General features: G+C 46.9%; 1 protein-coding gene across 1 annotated transcript; it reads right to left on the reverse strand.

The window, feature by feature from the left end:
• Nucleotides 1-3,243: 3,243 nt before the first annotated feature.
• LOC125534177 (uncharacterized protein Os04g0629400) lies at nucleotides 3,244-4,322 on the reverse strand. Its single transcript, XM_048697458.2, has one exon. It carries the CDS (start codon nucleotides 4,077-4,079, stop codon nucleotides 3,507-3,509), a length of 573 nt encoding a protein of 190 aa, XP_048553415.2. The 5' UTR covers nucleotides 4,080-4,322; the 3' UTR covers nucleotides 3,244-3,506.
• Nucleotides 4,323-15,269: the final 10,947 nt, after the last annotated feature.

Genomic DNA, 15,269 nt, shown 5'->3' on the forward strand with positions numbered 1-15,269 from the left:
TAAACATAGCTCACTGCCATTGGAATACATAAATTTTATACTATACAATACATAACACTTTTATCATTTTTATCTCTATTTATCACTGATAAACTAAAATCAAATCTATCTTACATAGAAAAACAATATACAAGATAAAATTTGTTTGTGTTACTAAGTGTCGGTGTGGCCTGATGGTTGGCACTTGTACACGATGCCATAGTATCAAACTGGGGCTTTCCCTTTTCAGCAAACCCTTTTGTCATTTTAATTTCTATTTTTTTATGCAGTACGTGTTAAATAGCTTTAACTGTGCATTTTAGCGTCAACTGTTAGATTTTCTTTTTTGAGGAAGCGTCAACTGTTAGTTGGTCTAGTTGCTCTCTACGCTAGGCGGATCGTACTAGCTCATCGGTTTGAATCCCATCATGCGCTGCAGCTTCTTTCATTTTATTTGAGGATTGTTTGTGTAAAAATAAATAGAATGTATGGGTCCTTTCTTAAAAAAAACAGCCTCAGCCACTGATGGTGGCCCTGCCACGTTGGCACTCGTAGGGATACGGTTGGAAGCACCGTATATGCACGAGATGACGAGTTAGATGACCAGAAACACGTATTTTACAAGTTTATGCACTAAACTGAACATTGCGTGCAAGTTCTGTGACTTCTAGGATACAAACTTTTGGTCTTTTTATGAACCGTACAGATTTTTGTCGATAGTTGCTATATTGAATGTGTGTTACCTGATTATTATTTTTAACCTCATTCATATTATCATTCTTCTTGCACAATTCATTCACGAGTGTTCATGTTATCAAATGTGGTATATACCTTTTTTTTTACATTTTGTGGTTCGAGATGTATATCCTCATCATAGGGTTGGGCCGCAAGTTCAGTGGCGGAGTTAGATGTAAACTATGTCTGGGGCTGTGCTATGTTGAGTGATAAACCTTTATGATTTTCTATGCTTTGCATGAAGAAATTATAAAGGAAGTTGTTTCTAGGCCTGGCGCTATAGCCCTAACTGCCCTAGGCCTGTCTCCGCCACTGCGCAAGTTGTTGCAGAAGACTCACATTTCACTCATTGTACATGAATAAAACTATATATCTTTACCATCATAAAACAATTTCAACGGATCATTGTGATATGATGATAAAGGATCTCCTTTATATTACAAAGCAGCCAACCGATACAACAAACATTGTTGGGCGCAGCACAACCTAGCCGAAAAGATAAAATGAGAGAAAAAAAGAGAAACAAATGTCGACATTGGCAGCTTGACAAAACAAAGAAGTTCGGCAACCGCTACGCCCTCTGGAGATGTCCCACCGCGCTCCAAGCACACCGAAAACGCCGCGTACCAAGCAACACTTTCAAGAAGGGAGGCGCCGCCGCCGCCGCCGCTGCCCGGACGAATCCTAGGGTTTCGCCCGGTACACAGAGGGTCGTGGGGTATACCCGAAGCCCTTCAAGCAGGAACGACGGTGCCCGCGCAGGCATCACCACCTCGGTGTCGGACGAGCTGACAGGGATTTCTCCCGACCCAAAAATCCCTACCACCCTCGGACGATCTGAGTGCTTTACCAACCCTATCATCCACCAGTATGCGCCACCACGACCTTGGAATTAACCTTGTCACCAAATTGAGGCCATCGACACGGGGCCTAGAGGAAGAAAGAAGGAAGAACAGGCCCAGGGGCACCAACTACGCAACCAAGCGGGAGGAGACTACCTCCAACACTGACGCGGAAGCCGATCGGACACCACAGCCGGGACAAATCGGGCCCCTACTTGCTCGATCGGGCCTAGATGGGCCCAAGAAGCCCCCCGCCACGCCGCAGCACGCCGGCTGGCAACGTCGCCGCCAGAAGGAGCCCCCGCGGGAACCACCCCGCTGAGCTAGATCGCCGGCGGTTGAGCCACACCGCCGCCAAAAGGAGCACCCTTGCCCCTGCCGCGTGCCCGGGAAAAATGGGGACTAGGCTTTGCCTGTCGCCCGCGGGGGGGGGGGGGGGGCACCAAATGTCGGATTATTGTCACAATATCCAAATTTGCTTCAATTGGTCGCAGTCTTTTCTGGCTCCTCAACGCGCAAGTTTGAGTCTACGATTTCAAAATCAACACATACAGAGGAAATGTTTTGTTTTTCTCAATTATGATGATTCCATCGTCTCAGGCATTTTATTTGTCAGCAAGCGGTCGTCAACATGGTCAAACATGCAGAAGAATGTTATTCTCTTAATCCATATCAATTGTCTCTACTAAGGCCCTGTTTGATTCATAAGTCCTAGGACTTGCGAACCAACCTGTGGTTGGATGGTTAGAGGCACTGTGGTATCCCAGCCCACCAGGATTCAAATCCCGGTGCTCGCATTTATTTCTGAATTTATTTTAAAATTTCTGGCGATGCGCGTTCATTGGGAGGAGACGTTTTCGTCGACGACGAGATGCCTACGGTGACTTCGTAAATTTCAAGATGATATGCCGGCTCAGCCTTTCGGAGGTGCTCATAGGGGTAGGTTGTGCGTGTGTGCGTTCATAGGGGTGAGTGTATGCGCGTGTATATGAACGCTTGTGTCTGTACTGATGTTCAAAAAAAAAGTCCTAGGACTTTTTTAGTCTCAACTTATAAGTCCCAAGTCCTAAAAAGTCTCTACCTGTTTGGTTCTTGGGACTTAAAATAAATTAAAAAAACATATTACAACTATAAGTCCATATAAGTCCCTCATTGAGAGTCTTATTTCATAAATTCCAAATGCCCACTTTAAGTTCCTATAAATCTCTCTTGTTTGGTTTAGATAGAATTTATAGAGACTTTTTTAAGTCTCTAAACCAATAAATTCCTGAAAACAAACACCCTCTAAATCAACAACAATCAAAATAGACAGGAGGAAGTAACTCATTTAATTCTAGTCCCGAGCTCAAATGAGCTCAATGAACAGTAACATCCAAAAATATTGAAAAAACCCAGAAAATCTGAATTTCTAGAGTGATGATTTTGTTTTTTCGTCATGGGTTCTACAAATGTCGTTTCACGATGAAAAGTTTCAAGCGTGTAAAACTTTCGTCAATGCTTGTCACTAAAAAGTTTCAGATTTTTCGTCTAATTTTACTGTTCACCAGAGCTCATCTGAGCTTGGGCTAAGAAACTGCGTGTCCATTTAATTCACCCTACTACCGACAAATGAGAAGCTCACATGTCAGTCACCTAGTGAACGTAGTAAGTGGCAAAATTAAAGCCTCCACCGCAAACAAATAATAAATAAAAATAAAGTATCAAGATAAATTTATTGAGAGAGAAACAATAAAGTCTCTAGTACTTAAGTAACAAGATAATTACAGTGCACCGTTTGCTAGCTATACTCGTTATTCAGGCTTCAGAAAACAGCAAAAAGCTAGGAGTACTACTCCTACTGAAGTGTACACCAAAACGTGTCAAAAGTCATCACCAGCAGTAAAAAGAATAAAAAACACAAAAAAATCTAATCTTCCGGAGAGAAAATTCAACCAAAATAACCTGTTAATATCATGGATGAGAGGAGGGGCCGAGGCCGACGGTGAACGGGCTGGGCGGCCCGAAGTGCGGCGCGGGCGGCACGGCGGCAGAGGAGGCGACCCCGGGGAACGGGCTGGGCGGCCCGAAGTTCGGTGCGGGCGGCACGGCGGTGGAGGAGGCCGCCCCGGGGAACGGGCTGGGTGGCGCGAAGTACGGCACGCTTGTCACCGCTGGCGGCACGGCGGTGGAGGAGGCGACCCCGGGGAAGGGCCTGGGCGGCCCGTAGTAGGGCACGCTCGCCGTCGCCGGCGGCTCCGCGGCGGTGGAGGAGGCGACCCCGGGGAACACGGCGACGGCCGGCTCCGTGAGCGGGTTGGACGGCGGCGCGTTGGTGGTGGTGCCCGCGACCGGGAGCGGGCCGCCGCCGCCGTCGATGCCCGGCTGCTGCTGCTGGCAGCGCGGCCACCGGCAGGCTGGCTCAGCCTTCTGGCCTCCCCAGAGCGTCCGGTGGGCGAGGCCGAAGCCGAGGACGAGGCCGGCGAGCAGCACCGCCGTGACGAGGCAGAGGAAGATCTTGGTGGCCTTGCCCACGTAGCAGCACATCGGACTGGAAAACGGCAGAGCTAGCTCTGCTCTTCTTCCTCTGTGTCAGTGTGTGACTGCTACTCTCCAGCTACCACTCTCTCACATGAACATGCAGCAATGGCGCACGCGTGGGGAGAGAGAGAGAAAGGAGAAGGGGTCGAGACGAGAGGAGAGCAGGGGGAGCTTGGCTCGGCCTCGTCGCTCTGTTTTCAGTGCTGGTGCTGCTTGTCGGCTCCACCGCTCCAGCACCCGTGCATGGCTTCACGTGCACACTAGCGAGAGAGAGATCGTGGGGGGGGGGGGGGGGGGGGGGGGTATGATTTTGCACTAATGGCGGTGAATACAAGTTAAATTACAACGCTACTAATCTCTACATATAAGCACACCTAAGTGCAAATCAGTCTGCTCTGAACACCTGCAGCAGGCATGGCCTCATGCTACAGTTCAGCTCTCAAGTAAATTCTACTATTCGTAAAGTTCAGGGAATATTTGATACTCTATCAGTAATCAGTTAGAAACTGACATGAGTTTGTTAGTTACCAGTTACTGAGAGCCTGACAGGACTTCCTCCGCCGACAGACACTGCGCACCATGAGAAAGTTGAGGGAATATTTGATAGTGGAAGCTACACTGTCACTGTGCACCACAGCTGATAAAGTTCCCCAATAATGCTGCACCTTTTATTTCCACATCATCTGCCTTTCTCCCAAGCTTTTACTAGTATTTCTTTTGCATGCCAGAAGATCCGGAGCACAGAGCTGAAGCCTGAAGCCAACCTGTGTGTTGTGAGCGTCAGGGCATGTACAATGATGACATATAGATACATATGCCTCATGATAAAAAATAATTTGAAGCATATGTGTTGATTTTTTCTCCCAATGCAAGCTACTACTAGTGACCTTATAAAAAAAATGAAAGTGACTTTCACTACATATGCATCTCTCCTCTTCATTTCAAGTTTTTCAACTTTATGCACTGAACCACATTTTTTGTCTCTAAACACCCGCCTCCTGAAGAGGATCCCGTTTCCCCATCCGAACCTATTTTTTTTGTTATCCAATCCTACATGGCATGTGAGGCATCACCCTGGGGCTATATATGGCCATGCCCTCAGTAGCTAGTCACGTGCTGCGCTGGGCCAACAGAACAGCTTGCGGTTTTGTTCACTTCAAGGCGGTTAGGTAGGGTTATTTATTCAGGGAGATGCGCTTGTACCAACGCTAATTATTTTGATTGACGTGACGCTAATCTACTGACATGATCCGGGAAAGTCGAGCACAATGACTAAATTTAACCGGGGATTCGCACTTTTGTGGCGCTGCAGAGATCACACCGTTTTTTTCTATGTTCATCGTCAGAGTGCGCATGGGAACTCTCACATGTAAAGTTTAGTACACAGGCACCGTTCGGCCTTATATGAAAGTTGGTGAGAAGAGATGCAAGCACCGGTGATTATTTATGGAAGGTAGACATCTTTTTTAGATAAGCATCGATGCTTAAAAAAAGCTTAATTTATTTTGCTGCAATCACATTTGCCGTGGCCCGTGGGATAACTTAGTTTATTTTACAAAGCACCTCCCTAAACAGAGAGAAGTCTACATCACAATCTCAAACTAACCACTCAGTTTAATTTTCAACACTCAACTCCAAAACCAGTTGTTTCACACCCTTAAATGGGGGAGATTTGTGTGAAATCTCACATAAGGTGAGATCAATGAGATCGATTTTATGAAAAAAAGATACATGTCGAAATGTTCTTAGAATTTTTATAGACACACATCAATGTTTGATGTACAATCTTAAAAAAATTCAGCTCCTAATTCGACTTACATTAATAGAAAAAAGAGAGACAAAATCGGATGTGAACAGTGTCAAAGTGGTATTCACTCAAAGCTGGCACTATTCACATTCAAATTTGTTTATTTTAAATCTGTAAATGTACATCTTGGTTTGAGCTGATTTTTTTGAAGTTGTAGACATACCTCGCATGAATGTTGTCAAATAATTTGAGATTTTTTGAAATGTCTAAATATGAATTTTTCAGGTTGCTCTCACGACCTCGCACCTAAATGTGAGATCTTATACAAGTCTCTCCCCCAACACACACACACACACACACACACACACACACACACACACACACACACACACTTAACTTGTCACTCGGTTAGCGGGTCAAACACAGGCCACAGGGTTCGCTCGTCCGCTCCCGCGAGCGGCCGGGTGAAAAACCCAGCCCGCCGCCGCAGCCCCCTCCACCCTCGCTGCCGCCAGGGGATGGCGCCGGGCAAAGCCCGCATGTATGTCGGCGGCGACGGGGTCCTTCCCCTCCCCGCGAGGCGCCAGGACGGCACGGGACGGCCGGCTTCGCGGCGGGGCGCGGCCTGACCGCGGATCTCCTCGTGTCGGAGGCGATCTATGGTTGGCTGCTGGGGGAGGCATCATCGGGCGATGGGCGGCTGTTCCACGGCATGCGGCGACGCGCGGCGCGACCATGCGAGCGGATCTGGTGCGGCGCCCGGGAGATGGCGAGGTGGAGGAGGAGGGCGCAGAGAGGTGACGCGGTAAAGGAGGAGGGCGCCGGGAGGAGGGCCAGTGCGGATCTGGCCGACGAAGGGCTGGGAAGCGGTCCGGCGATGGCAGTGGCGCGGATCTGGCGTGCTGCCGCCACGGGGGCCCCAGTTCCGCCCCGTGCTGCTCCTGGCCTGGCGTGGAGGTGGGCGACGTCTGCACTGCACCGGGCGGCGCGTCGAGGGCGTCGAGGGCACTGACGGGTCGCGCTGGATCTGGGAGGGCTGCACTTGCTGGAGCAGGGAGGCTCCAGCCGTGGTAGATGTGGGATGCAGGGCGGATCTGGCCTCTGCATGTTCGCCGTGGGGAGGTGGACCATGCCTTCACGGCTTCAACAACAAGGTGCTGTGGCGGTGGCGGTGTGAGACGACATGGACGAGCTCCGAAGGGCTTGAGCGGAGGTGTGCGGCGATACGGATGAAAGTACTGCACAACAAGAGTCGGTGCCGATGGCGCCTGAGGGTGTCATTTTCCTCCTTGGAGGCGCCACCGAGGTGTGTCGACATCTTCCTAGGGCTTGGTTGGTAGTGTCTCCGGACGAAAGCCTAGGTCCGGAGTTGGATCGGCGTGATGGCGGCGTCTCCGACATCGTTCCTCTGCTGGGAGCATCACGTTTTTTGAGACACTGCTTGGAGGTTCTATGTGGCACTCTTTCGGTGCTCGCCGCTGTTTTTGGTGAAGCTCCTGGCACAATGTACGCCATCGCTGATAAGTCTAAGACGAAGCTTTTGCTGGGACCGACCGAGTTCCGCCATCTACCTGCACTCTGCTTCAAGGATGGATGGTGCGTTGACAAAGAAAGTCTCAGTTGGAGCTGCTGCTGTCTTCGGAGGATACCGGCGTTGGTCAAGAGACGCGGCGGTGATGCTTAGCCTAGGACATGCCCTTTTTTTTCTTTGTAGTCGTGTTGTCTGTGGTGGGTTGCTCGGCAGCTAATAGAGCTGTCGTTTCTTTTTCTTTTGATCTTCGGATCTTCATCATGTTGTTCTTCCGCTGCTTCCTGCTAAATCGAATCAAGCCAGCATTTTTCTGGATCTTTCAAAAAAACTTGTCACTCGGTTCAAGAATCAACCCCCACATGATTTTTATTGGTATTAGCCGCATTGACCGGTAGACTACGTTGATTGCTGACAAGGCAACGCCACGTCTACTTTTGATTACCCAGTTTCGGACTAGGTCAAATTGTTTGAATCGTTGTTTCATATGTTTAATTGAGGTGGGTTCCATGGGCAATTGGTCCAGAACGTCACCAAAGTTGCCACAGAGAGCCACGCTAGGGCGAAATCAGCTAGTGATGGTGACATCATAGAAACTGCTTTTAGGCGACGGTTCCTATTTCATCGCTAGGTTTTTTGTCACCGCATAAACTAAATTTTGTAGTGTATAGGCTTGAGATTAGGACAGCCGGAGGTCTATGGGCCCCACAAGCCACCTGGGCACGCCCTGGGTGTAGGCACGCCCCTGGCTTGTTGGGCCACGGTGACTCCTCTCTGGTACTTCTTTGCTTATGTATGTTTTATTTATTCTATAAACAATCTCCATAAAGTTTCGTTCAATTCCAATAACTTTTATTTCTACACAAAAATAACACCAACGTAGTTATGCTGAAAACAACGTCAGTTCGGATTAGTTTCATTCAAATCATCCAAATAATGGTCCAAAACAAGAGCAAAAGTGTTTTGAAAAGTAGTCGACGTATCATACAACAGACATCCGAAACTCTACCTCTTGGGATCCGGTATGAGAGGGGTGATCAAGTCTTTGGGGAGCACTCTTGCGCGACTACTGGGTCCTTATTCATCGTGGTTGCGAACAATGACATTCCCAATGAAGAGTTCCCTAACAACTACTTCCCTGACGTCGATCACCTCCTCGACGGCATGACAAACGACACACCTTTATCCTCTTCCGCCGGTTCATATGTTCTCTTATTCTCTTTGTTAGACTTAACATTTGGTTTACAACTAGTAGCAGTCGAATATGATACTCATTTCTTATGAACTCGATTGCACAACTAGCTTCAACAATCTGTTACTTGTATTGCCTATCATCGCTATTATGTTATTCATGGTTTATCCATTTTTCTGGATTAAACTTATTGAAAAATGTTGGAAATATTCCCTAGAGGCAATAATAAATTGGTTATTATCATATTTCCTTGTTCATGATAAAGGTTTATTATTCATGCTAGAATTGTATTGACTGGAAACTTAAATACATGTGTGAATACATAAACAAATACCATGTCCCTAGTAAGCCTATACTAAACTAGCTCGTTGATCAAAGATGGTTAAGTTTCAGCTATTTGCTACAGCTTCCATAGACATAAATTGTCATTTGAACATAAATTGTTTTGACCATAGACATAAATTGTCATTTGAACGGGATCACATCTTTAGGAGAATGAGGTGATGGACTAGACCCAACCGTAAGCTTAGCATCATATCGTTTTAGCTATTTGCTACAGCTTCCGTCATGCCAAGTATCTATTCCTTAGACCATGAGATCGTGCAACTCCCTGAGACCGGAGGAATACTTAGTGTGTATCCAAACATCACTTTGTAACTGGGTGATCATAAAGGTGCTCTATAGGTATCTCTGAAGGTGTTTGTTGGGTTGGCACGGATCAAGACTAGGATTTATCGCTCCGTGTGATAGAGAGATATCTCTGGGCCCTCTCGGTAACACAACATCACAAGAAGCTTGCAAGCATGCGACTGATGAGTTTAGTCATGGGATATTGTATTATGGAACGAGTAAAGAGACTTGTCGGTAACGAGATTGTACTAGGTATGGAGATACCGACGATCGAATCTCGAACAAGTAACATATCACCGGACAAAGGGAATTGCATACAGGATTGACTAAATCCTTGACATCGTGGTTCATCAGATAAAGATCTTCATTGAATATGTAGGAATCAATATGGGCATCTAGGTCCCGCTATTGGTTATTGACCAGAGAGAAGTCTCAGTCATGTCTGCATGATTCTCGAACCTGTAGGGTCGCACGCTTAACGTTTGGTAGCGCTAGGGTAGCGTTGAGATATTAATAGTGGAAAGTCAGAAGGTTGTTCGGAGTCCCGGATGGGATCCGGGACATTGAGGAGCTCTGGAATGGTTCGGAGGTAAAGATTCATATATGTAAAGTTGTTATCGGGGTTCCGAAAAAAGTTTGAGTTTTTTCGGTATTGTATCGGGAAGGTTCTAGAAGGTTTCAGAGTGGGGCCCACCTACTTTGGGGGACCCACATGAATGTGGGTAGTGGGGAAAGTCCCCACAATACTGGTCTAGGCGTACCAAAATCCTACCTTAAAAGGAATAGTATCATATCCCGAAGGGATAAGATCACGATCCATAAAAAAAGGGACAGCGATCTGTGAGGAAGGAAATCAGAGGGATTTCCTTCCTCCCTTGGAGGGCAAGCCACCAGCCCCCTCCACTGATGGGGAACGCAGTATTTCAAAAAAATTCCTACGATCACGCAAGATCTATCTAGGAGATGCATAGCAACGAGAGGGGAGAGTGTGTCTACGTACCCTCGTAGACCAAAAGCGGAAGCGTTAAGTAACGCGGTTGATGTAGTCGAACGTCTTCGCGATCCAACCGATCAAGTACCGAACGCACGGCACCTCCATGATCTGCACACGTTCAGCTCGGTGATGTCCCTCGTACTCTTGATCCAGCTGAGGCCGAGGGAGAGTTTTGTCAGCACGACGGCGTGATGATGGTGATGATGAAGTTACCGTCATAGGGCTTCGCCTAAGCACTACGACAATATGACCGAGGTGAAAAACTGTGGAGGGGGGCACCGCACACGGCTAAGACAAATCTTGAAGTGCCTTTGGGGTGCCCCCTGCCCACATATATAATGGAGGGGGGAAGAGGAGGCCGGCCTAGGAGGGGTGCGCCTATAGGGAGAGTCCAACTAGGATTCCCAATCCTAGTTGGAGTCCCCTTCCTTTTCCAAGAGGGGAGAGAGGGAAGGAGTAGGAGAGGGAGAAGGAAAGAGAGGGGGGCGCCGCCCCCTCCCTAGTCCAATTCGGACTTGCCATGGGGGGGCACCCCTTGAGGCCCTTCTCTCCTTTCCCGTATGGCCCATTAAGGCCCACTACTTCCCCCGGCGAATTCCCGTAACTCTCCGGTACTCCGAAAAATACCTGAATCACTCGGAACCTTTCCGATGTCCGAATATAGCCTTCCAATATATTGATCTTTACGTCTCAACCATTTCAAGACTCCTCGTCATGTCCGTGATCTCATCCGAGACTCCGAACAACCTTCGATCATCAAATCACATAACTCATAATACAAATCGTCATCGACCGTTAAGCGTGCGGACCCTACGAGTTCGAGAACTATGTAGACATGATCGAGACACATCTCCGGTCAATAACCACTAGCGGAACCTGGATGCTCATAGTGGCTCCTACATATTCCACAATGATCTTTATCGGTCAAACCGCATAACAACATACTTTGTTCCCTTTGTCATCGGTATGTTACTTGCCCGAGATTCGATCGTCGGTATCCTCATACCTAGTTCAATCTCGTTACCGGCAAATCTATTTACTCGTTCCGTAATGCATCATCCCGTAACTAACTCTTTAGTCATGTTGCTTGCAAGGCTTATAGTGATGAGCATCACCGAGAGGGCCGAGAGATACCTTTCCGACAATCGGAGTGACAAATCCTAATCTCGATCTATGCCAACTCAACAAATACTATCGAAGACACCTGTAGAGCATCTTTATAATCACCCAGTTATGTTGTGACGTTTGATAGCACACTAAGTGTTCCTCCGGTATTCGGGAGTTGCATAATCTCATAGTCATAGGAACATGTATAAGTCATGAAGAAAGCAATAGCAACAAACTAAACGATCATAATGCTAAGGTAACGGATGGGTCTTGTCCATCACATCATTCTGTAATGATGTCATTCCGTTCATCAAATGACAACACATGTCTATGGCTAGGAAACTTAACCATCTTTGATTAACGAGCTAGTCAAGTAGAGGCATACTAGGGACACTCTGTTTGTCTATGTATTCACACATGTATCAAGTTTCCGGTTAATACAATTCTAGCATGAATAATAAACATTTGTCATGATATAAGGAAATATAAATAACAACATTATTATTGCCTCTAGGGCATATTTCCTTCATCCACGCCTATATAAATGTGGGGAGCCGTTGGGGGCAGCCCCCTTCGACCCTTGGCCGTTATCTCTCCCAACTCCTCCCATGTTTCACCGGTACGCGCTTGGCGAAGCCCTGTCGGAGTTTCGCTGCCACCACCACCACCACACCGTCGTGTTGATTCAGATCTCATCACCCTGATGACCCACAAGTATAGGGGATCTATCGTAGTCCTTTCGATAAGTAAGAGTGTCAAACCCAACGAGGAGCAGAAGGAAATGATAAGCGGTTTCCAGCAAGGTATTCTCTACAAGTACTGAAATAAGTGGTAACATATAGTTTTGTGATAGGATAATTTGTAACGAGCAACAAGTAACAAAAGTAAATAAAGTGCAGCAAGGTGTCCCAATCCTTTTTGTAGCAAAGGACAAGCCTGGACAAACTCTTATATAGAGAAAAGCGCTCCCGAGGACACATGGGAATATCGTCAAGCTAGTTTTCATCGCGTTCATATGATTCGCGTTCGGTACTTTGATAATTTGGTATGTGGGTGGACCGGTGCTTGGGTACTGTCCTTACTTGGACAAGCATCCCACTTATGATTAACCTCTATTGAAAGCATCCGCAACTACAACAAAAGTATTAAGATAAACCTAACCATAGCATGAAACATATGGATCCAAATCAGCCCCTTACGAAGCAACACATAAACTAGGGTTTAAGCTTCTATCACTCTAGCAACCCATCATCTACTTATTACTTCCCAATGCCTTCCTCTAGGCCCAAATAATGGTGAAGTGCCATGTAGTCGACGTTCACATAACACCACTAGAGGAGAGACAACATACATCTCATCAAAATATCAAACGAATACCAAATTCACATGACTACTAATAGCAAGACTTCTCCCATGTCCTCAGGAACAAATGTAACTACTCATAAAGCATAATCATGTTCATAATCAGAGGGGTATTAATATGCATATAAGATCTGAACATATGATTTTCCACCAAATAAACCAACTAGCATCAACTACAAGGAGTAATTAACACTACTAGCAACCTACTAGCACCAATCCCAGACTTGGAGACAAGAATTGGATACAAGAGACAAACTAGGGTTTTGAAACGAGATGGTCCTGATGAAGATGTTGATGGAGATTGCCCTCTCCCGATGAGAGGAGCGTTGGTGATGATGATGGCGATGATTTCCCCCTCCCGGAGGGAAGTTTTGAAGGAAATATGCCCTAGAGGCAATAATAAAGTTATTATTTATTTTCCTTATATCATGATAAATGTTTATTGTTCATGCTAGAATTGTATTAAATGGAAACATGATGCATGTGTGAATACATAGACAAACAGAGTGTCACTAGTATGCCTCTACTTGACTAGCTCGTTAATCGAAGATGGTTATGTTTCCTAACCATGAACAAAAGAGTTGTTATTTGATTAACGGGATCACATCATTAGAAGAATGATGTGAGTGACATGAGCCATTCCATTAGCTTAGAACCCGATCGTTTAGTATGTTGCTATTGCTTTCTTCATGACTTATACATGTTCCTATGACTATGAGATTATGCAACTCCCGTTTGCCGGAGGAACACTTTGTGTGATACCAAATGTCACCACGTAACTGGGTGATTATAAAGGAGCTCTACAGGTGTCTCCAAAGGTACATGTTGGGTTGGCGTATTTCGAGATTAGGATTTGTCACTCCGATTGTCGGAGAGGTATCTCTGGGCCCTCTCGGTAATGCACATCAGATAAGCCTTGCAAGCATTGCAACTAATGAGTTAGTTGCGAGATGATGTATTACGAAACGAGTAAAGAGACTTTCCGGTAACGAGATTGAACTAGGTATTGAGATACCGACGATCGAATCTCGGGCAAGTAACATACCGATGACAAAGGGAACAAAGTATGTTGTTATGCGGTCTGACCGATAAAGATCTTCGTAGAATATGTGGGAGCCAATATGAGCATCCAGGTTCCGCTATTGGTTATTGACCGGAGACATGTCTCGGTCATGTCTACATTATTCTCGAACCCGTAGGGTCCGCACGCTTAAGGTTTCGATGATAGTTATATTATGAGTTTATAAGTTTTGATGTACCGAAGGAGTTCGAAGTCCCGGATGAGATCGGGGACATGACGAGGAGTCTCGAAATGGTCAAGACGTAAAGATCGATATATTGGACGACTATATTCGGACATCGGAAAGGTTCCGAGTGATTCGGGTATTTTCGGAGGTACCGGGGAGTTACGGGAATACGAGGAAGAAGCAATGGGCCTTAGTGGGAAGGACCAGGAGGTGGCGCGCGCCCCTCCCAAGCCCAGTCAGAATTGGACAAGGGGTTTGGGGCGCGGTCCCTCTCTCCCTTCCTTCCCCTCTTCCCCCCTTTCCCCCCTTCTCCTAGTTGGACTAGGAAAGGAGGAAACCTACTCCAACTAGGAGTAGGAATCCTACTCCCCTGGCACGCCTCTCCTAGGGCCGGCCTCCTTCCCCCTTGCTCCTTTATATACGGGGGCAAGGGGGCACCTCTAGACACACAAGTTGATCTTCAAGATCGTTCTCTTAGCCATGTGCGGTGCCCCCCTCCACCATAGTCCTCGATAATATTGTAGTGGTGCTTAGGTGAAGCCCTGCGACAGTAGAACATCAAGATCGTCACCACACTGTCGTGCTGACGGAACACTTCCCCGATACTTTGCTGGATCGGAGTCCGGGGATCGTCATCGAGCTGAACGTGTGCTAGAACTCGGAGGTGCCGTAGTTTCGGTGCTTGATCGGTCGGGCCGTGAAGACGTACGTCTACATCAACCGCGTCGTCATAACGCTTCCGTTGTCGGTCTACAAAGGTACGTAGACAACACTCTCCCCTCTCGTTGCTATGCATCACCATGATCTTGCGTGTGCGTAGGAATTTTTTTGAAATTACTACGTTCCCCAACAGTGGCATCCGAGCCTAGGTTTTATGCGTTGATGTTGTGCACGAGTAGAACACAAGTGAGTTGTGGGCGATATAAGTCATACTGCTTACCAGCATGTCATACTTTGGTTCGGCGGTATTGTTGGATGAAGCGTCCCGGACCGACATTACGCGTACGCTTACGCGAGACTGGTTCTACCGACGTGCTTTGCACACAGGTGGCTGGCGGGTGTCAGTTTCTCCAACTTTAGTTGAACCAAGTGTGGCTACGCCCGGTCCTTGCGAAGGTTAAAACAGCACCAACTTGACAAACTATCGTTGTGGTTTTGATGCGTAGGTAAGAACGGTTCTTGCTCAGCCCGTAGCAGCCACGTAAAACTTGCAACAACAAAGTAGAGGACGTCTAACTTGTTTTTGCAGGGCATGTTGTGATGTGATATGGTCAAGACGTGATGAGATATAAGTTGTTGTATAAGATGATCATGTTTTGTTGAAGTTATCGGCAACTGGCAGAAGCCTTATGGTTGTCTCTTTATTGCATAAGATGCAAGCACCAAATA

Source organism: Triticum urartu, chromosome 2A (genome assembly GCF_056163025.1).
Source record: "Triticum urartu cultivar PI428250 chromosome 2A, HENAU_Tu73, whole genome shotgun sequence".
NCBI classification, from domain to species: Eukaryota; Viridiplantae; Streptophyta; class Magnoliopsida; order Poales; family Poaceae; genus Triticum; species Triticum urartu.

Coding starts and splice junctions, on each gene's coding strand:
- LOC125534177 (XM_048697458.2), bottom strand. CDS start 4,079: ATGTGCTGCTACGTGGGCAAGGCCACCAAGATCTTCCTCTGCCTCGTC.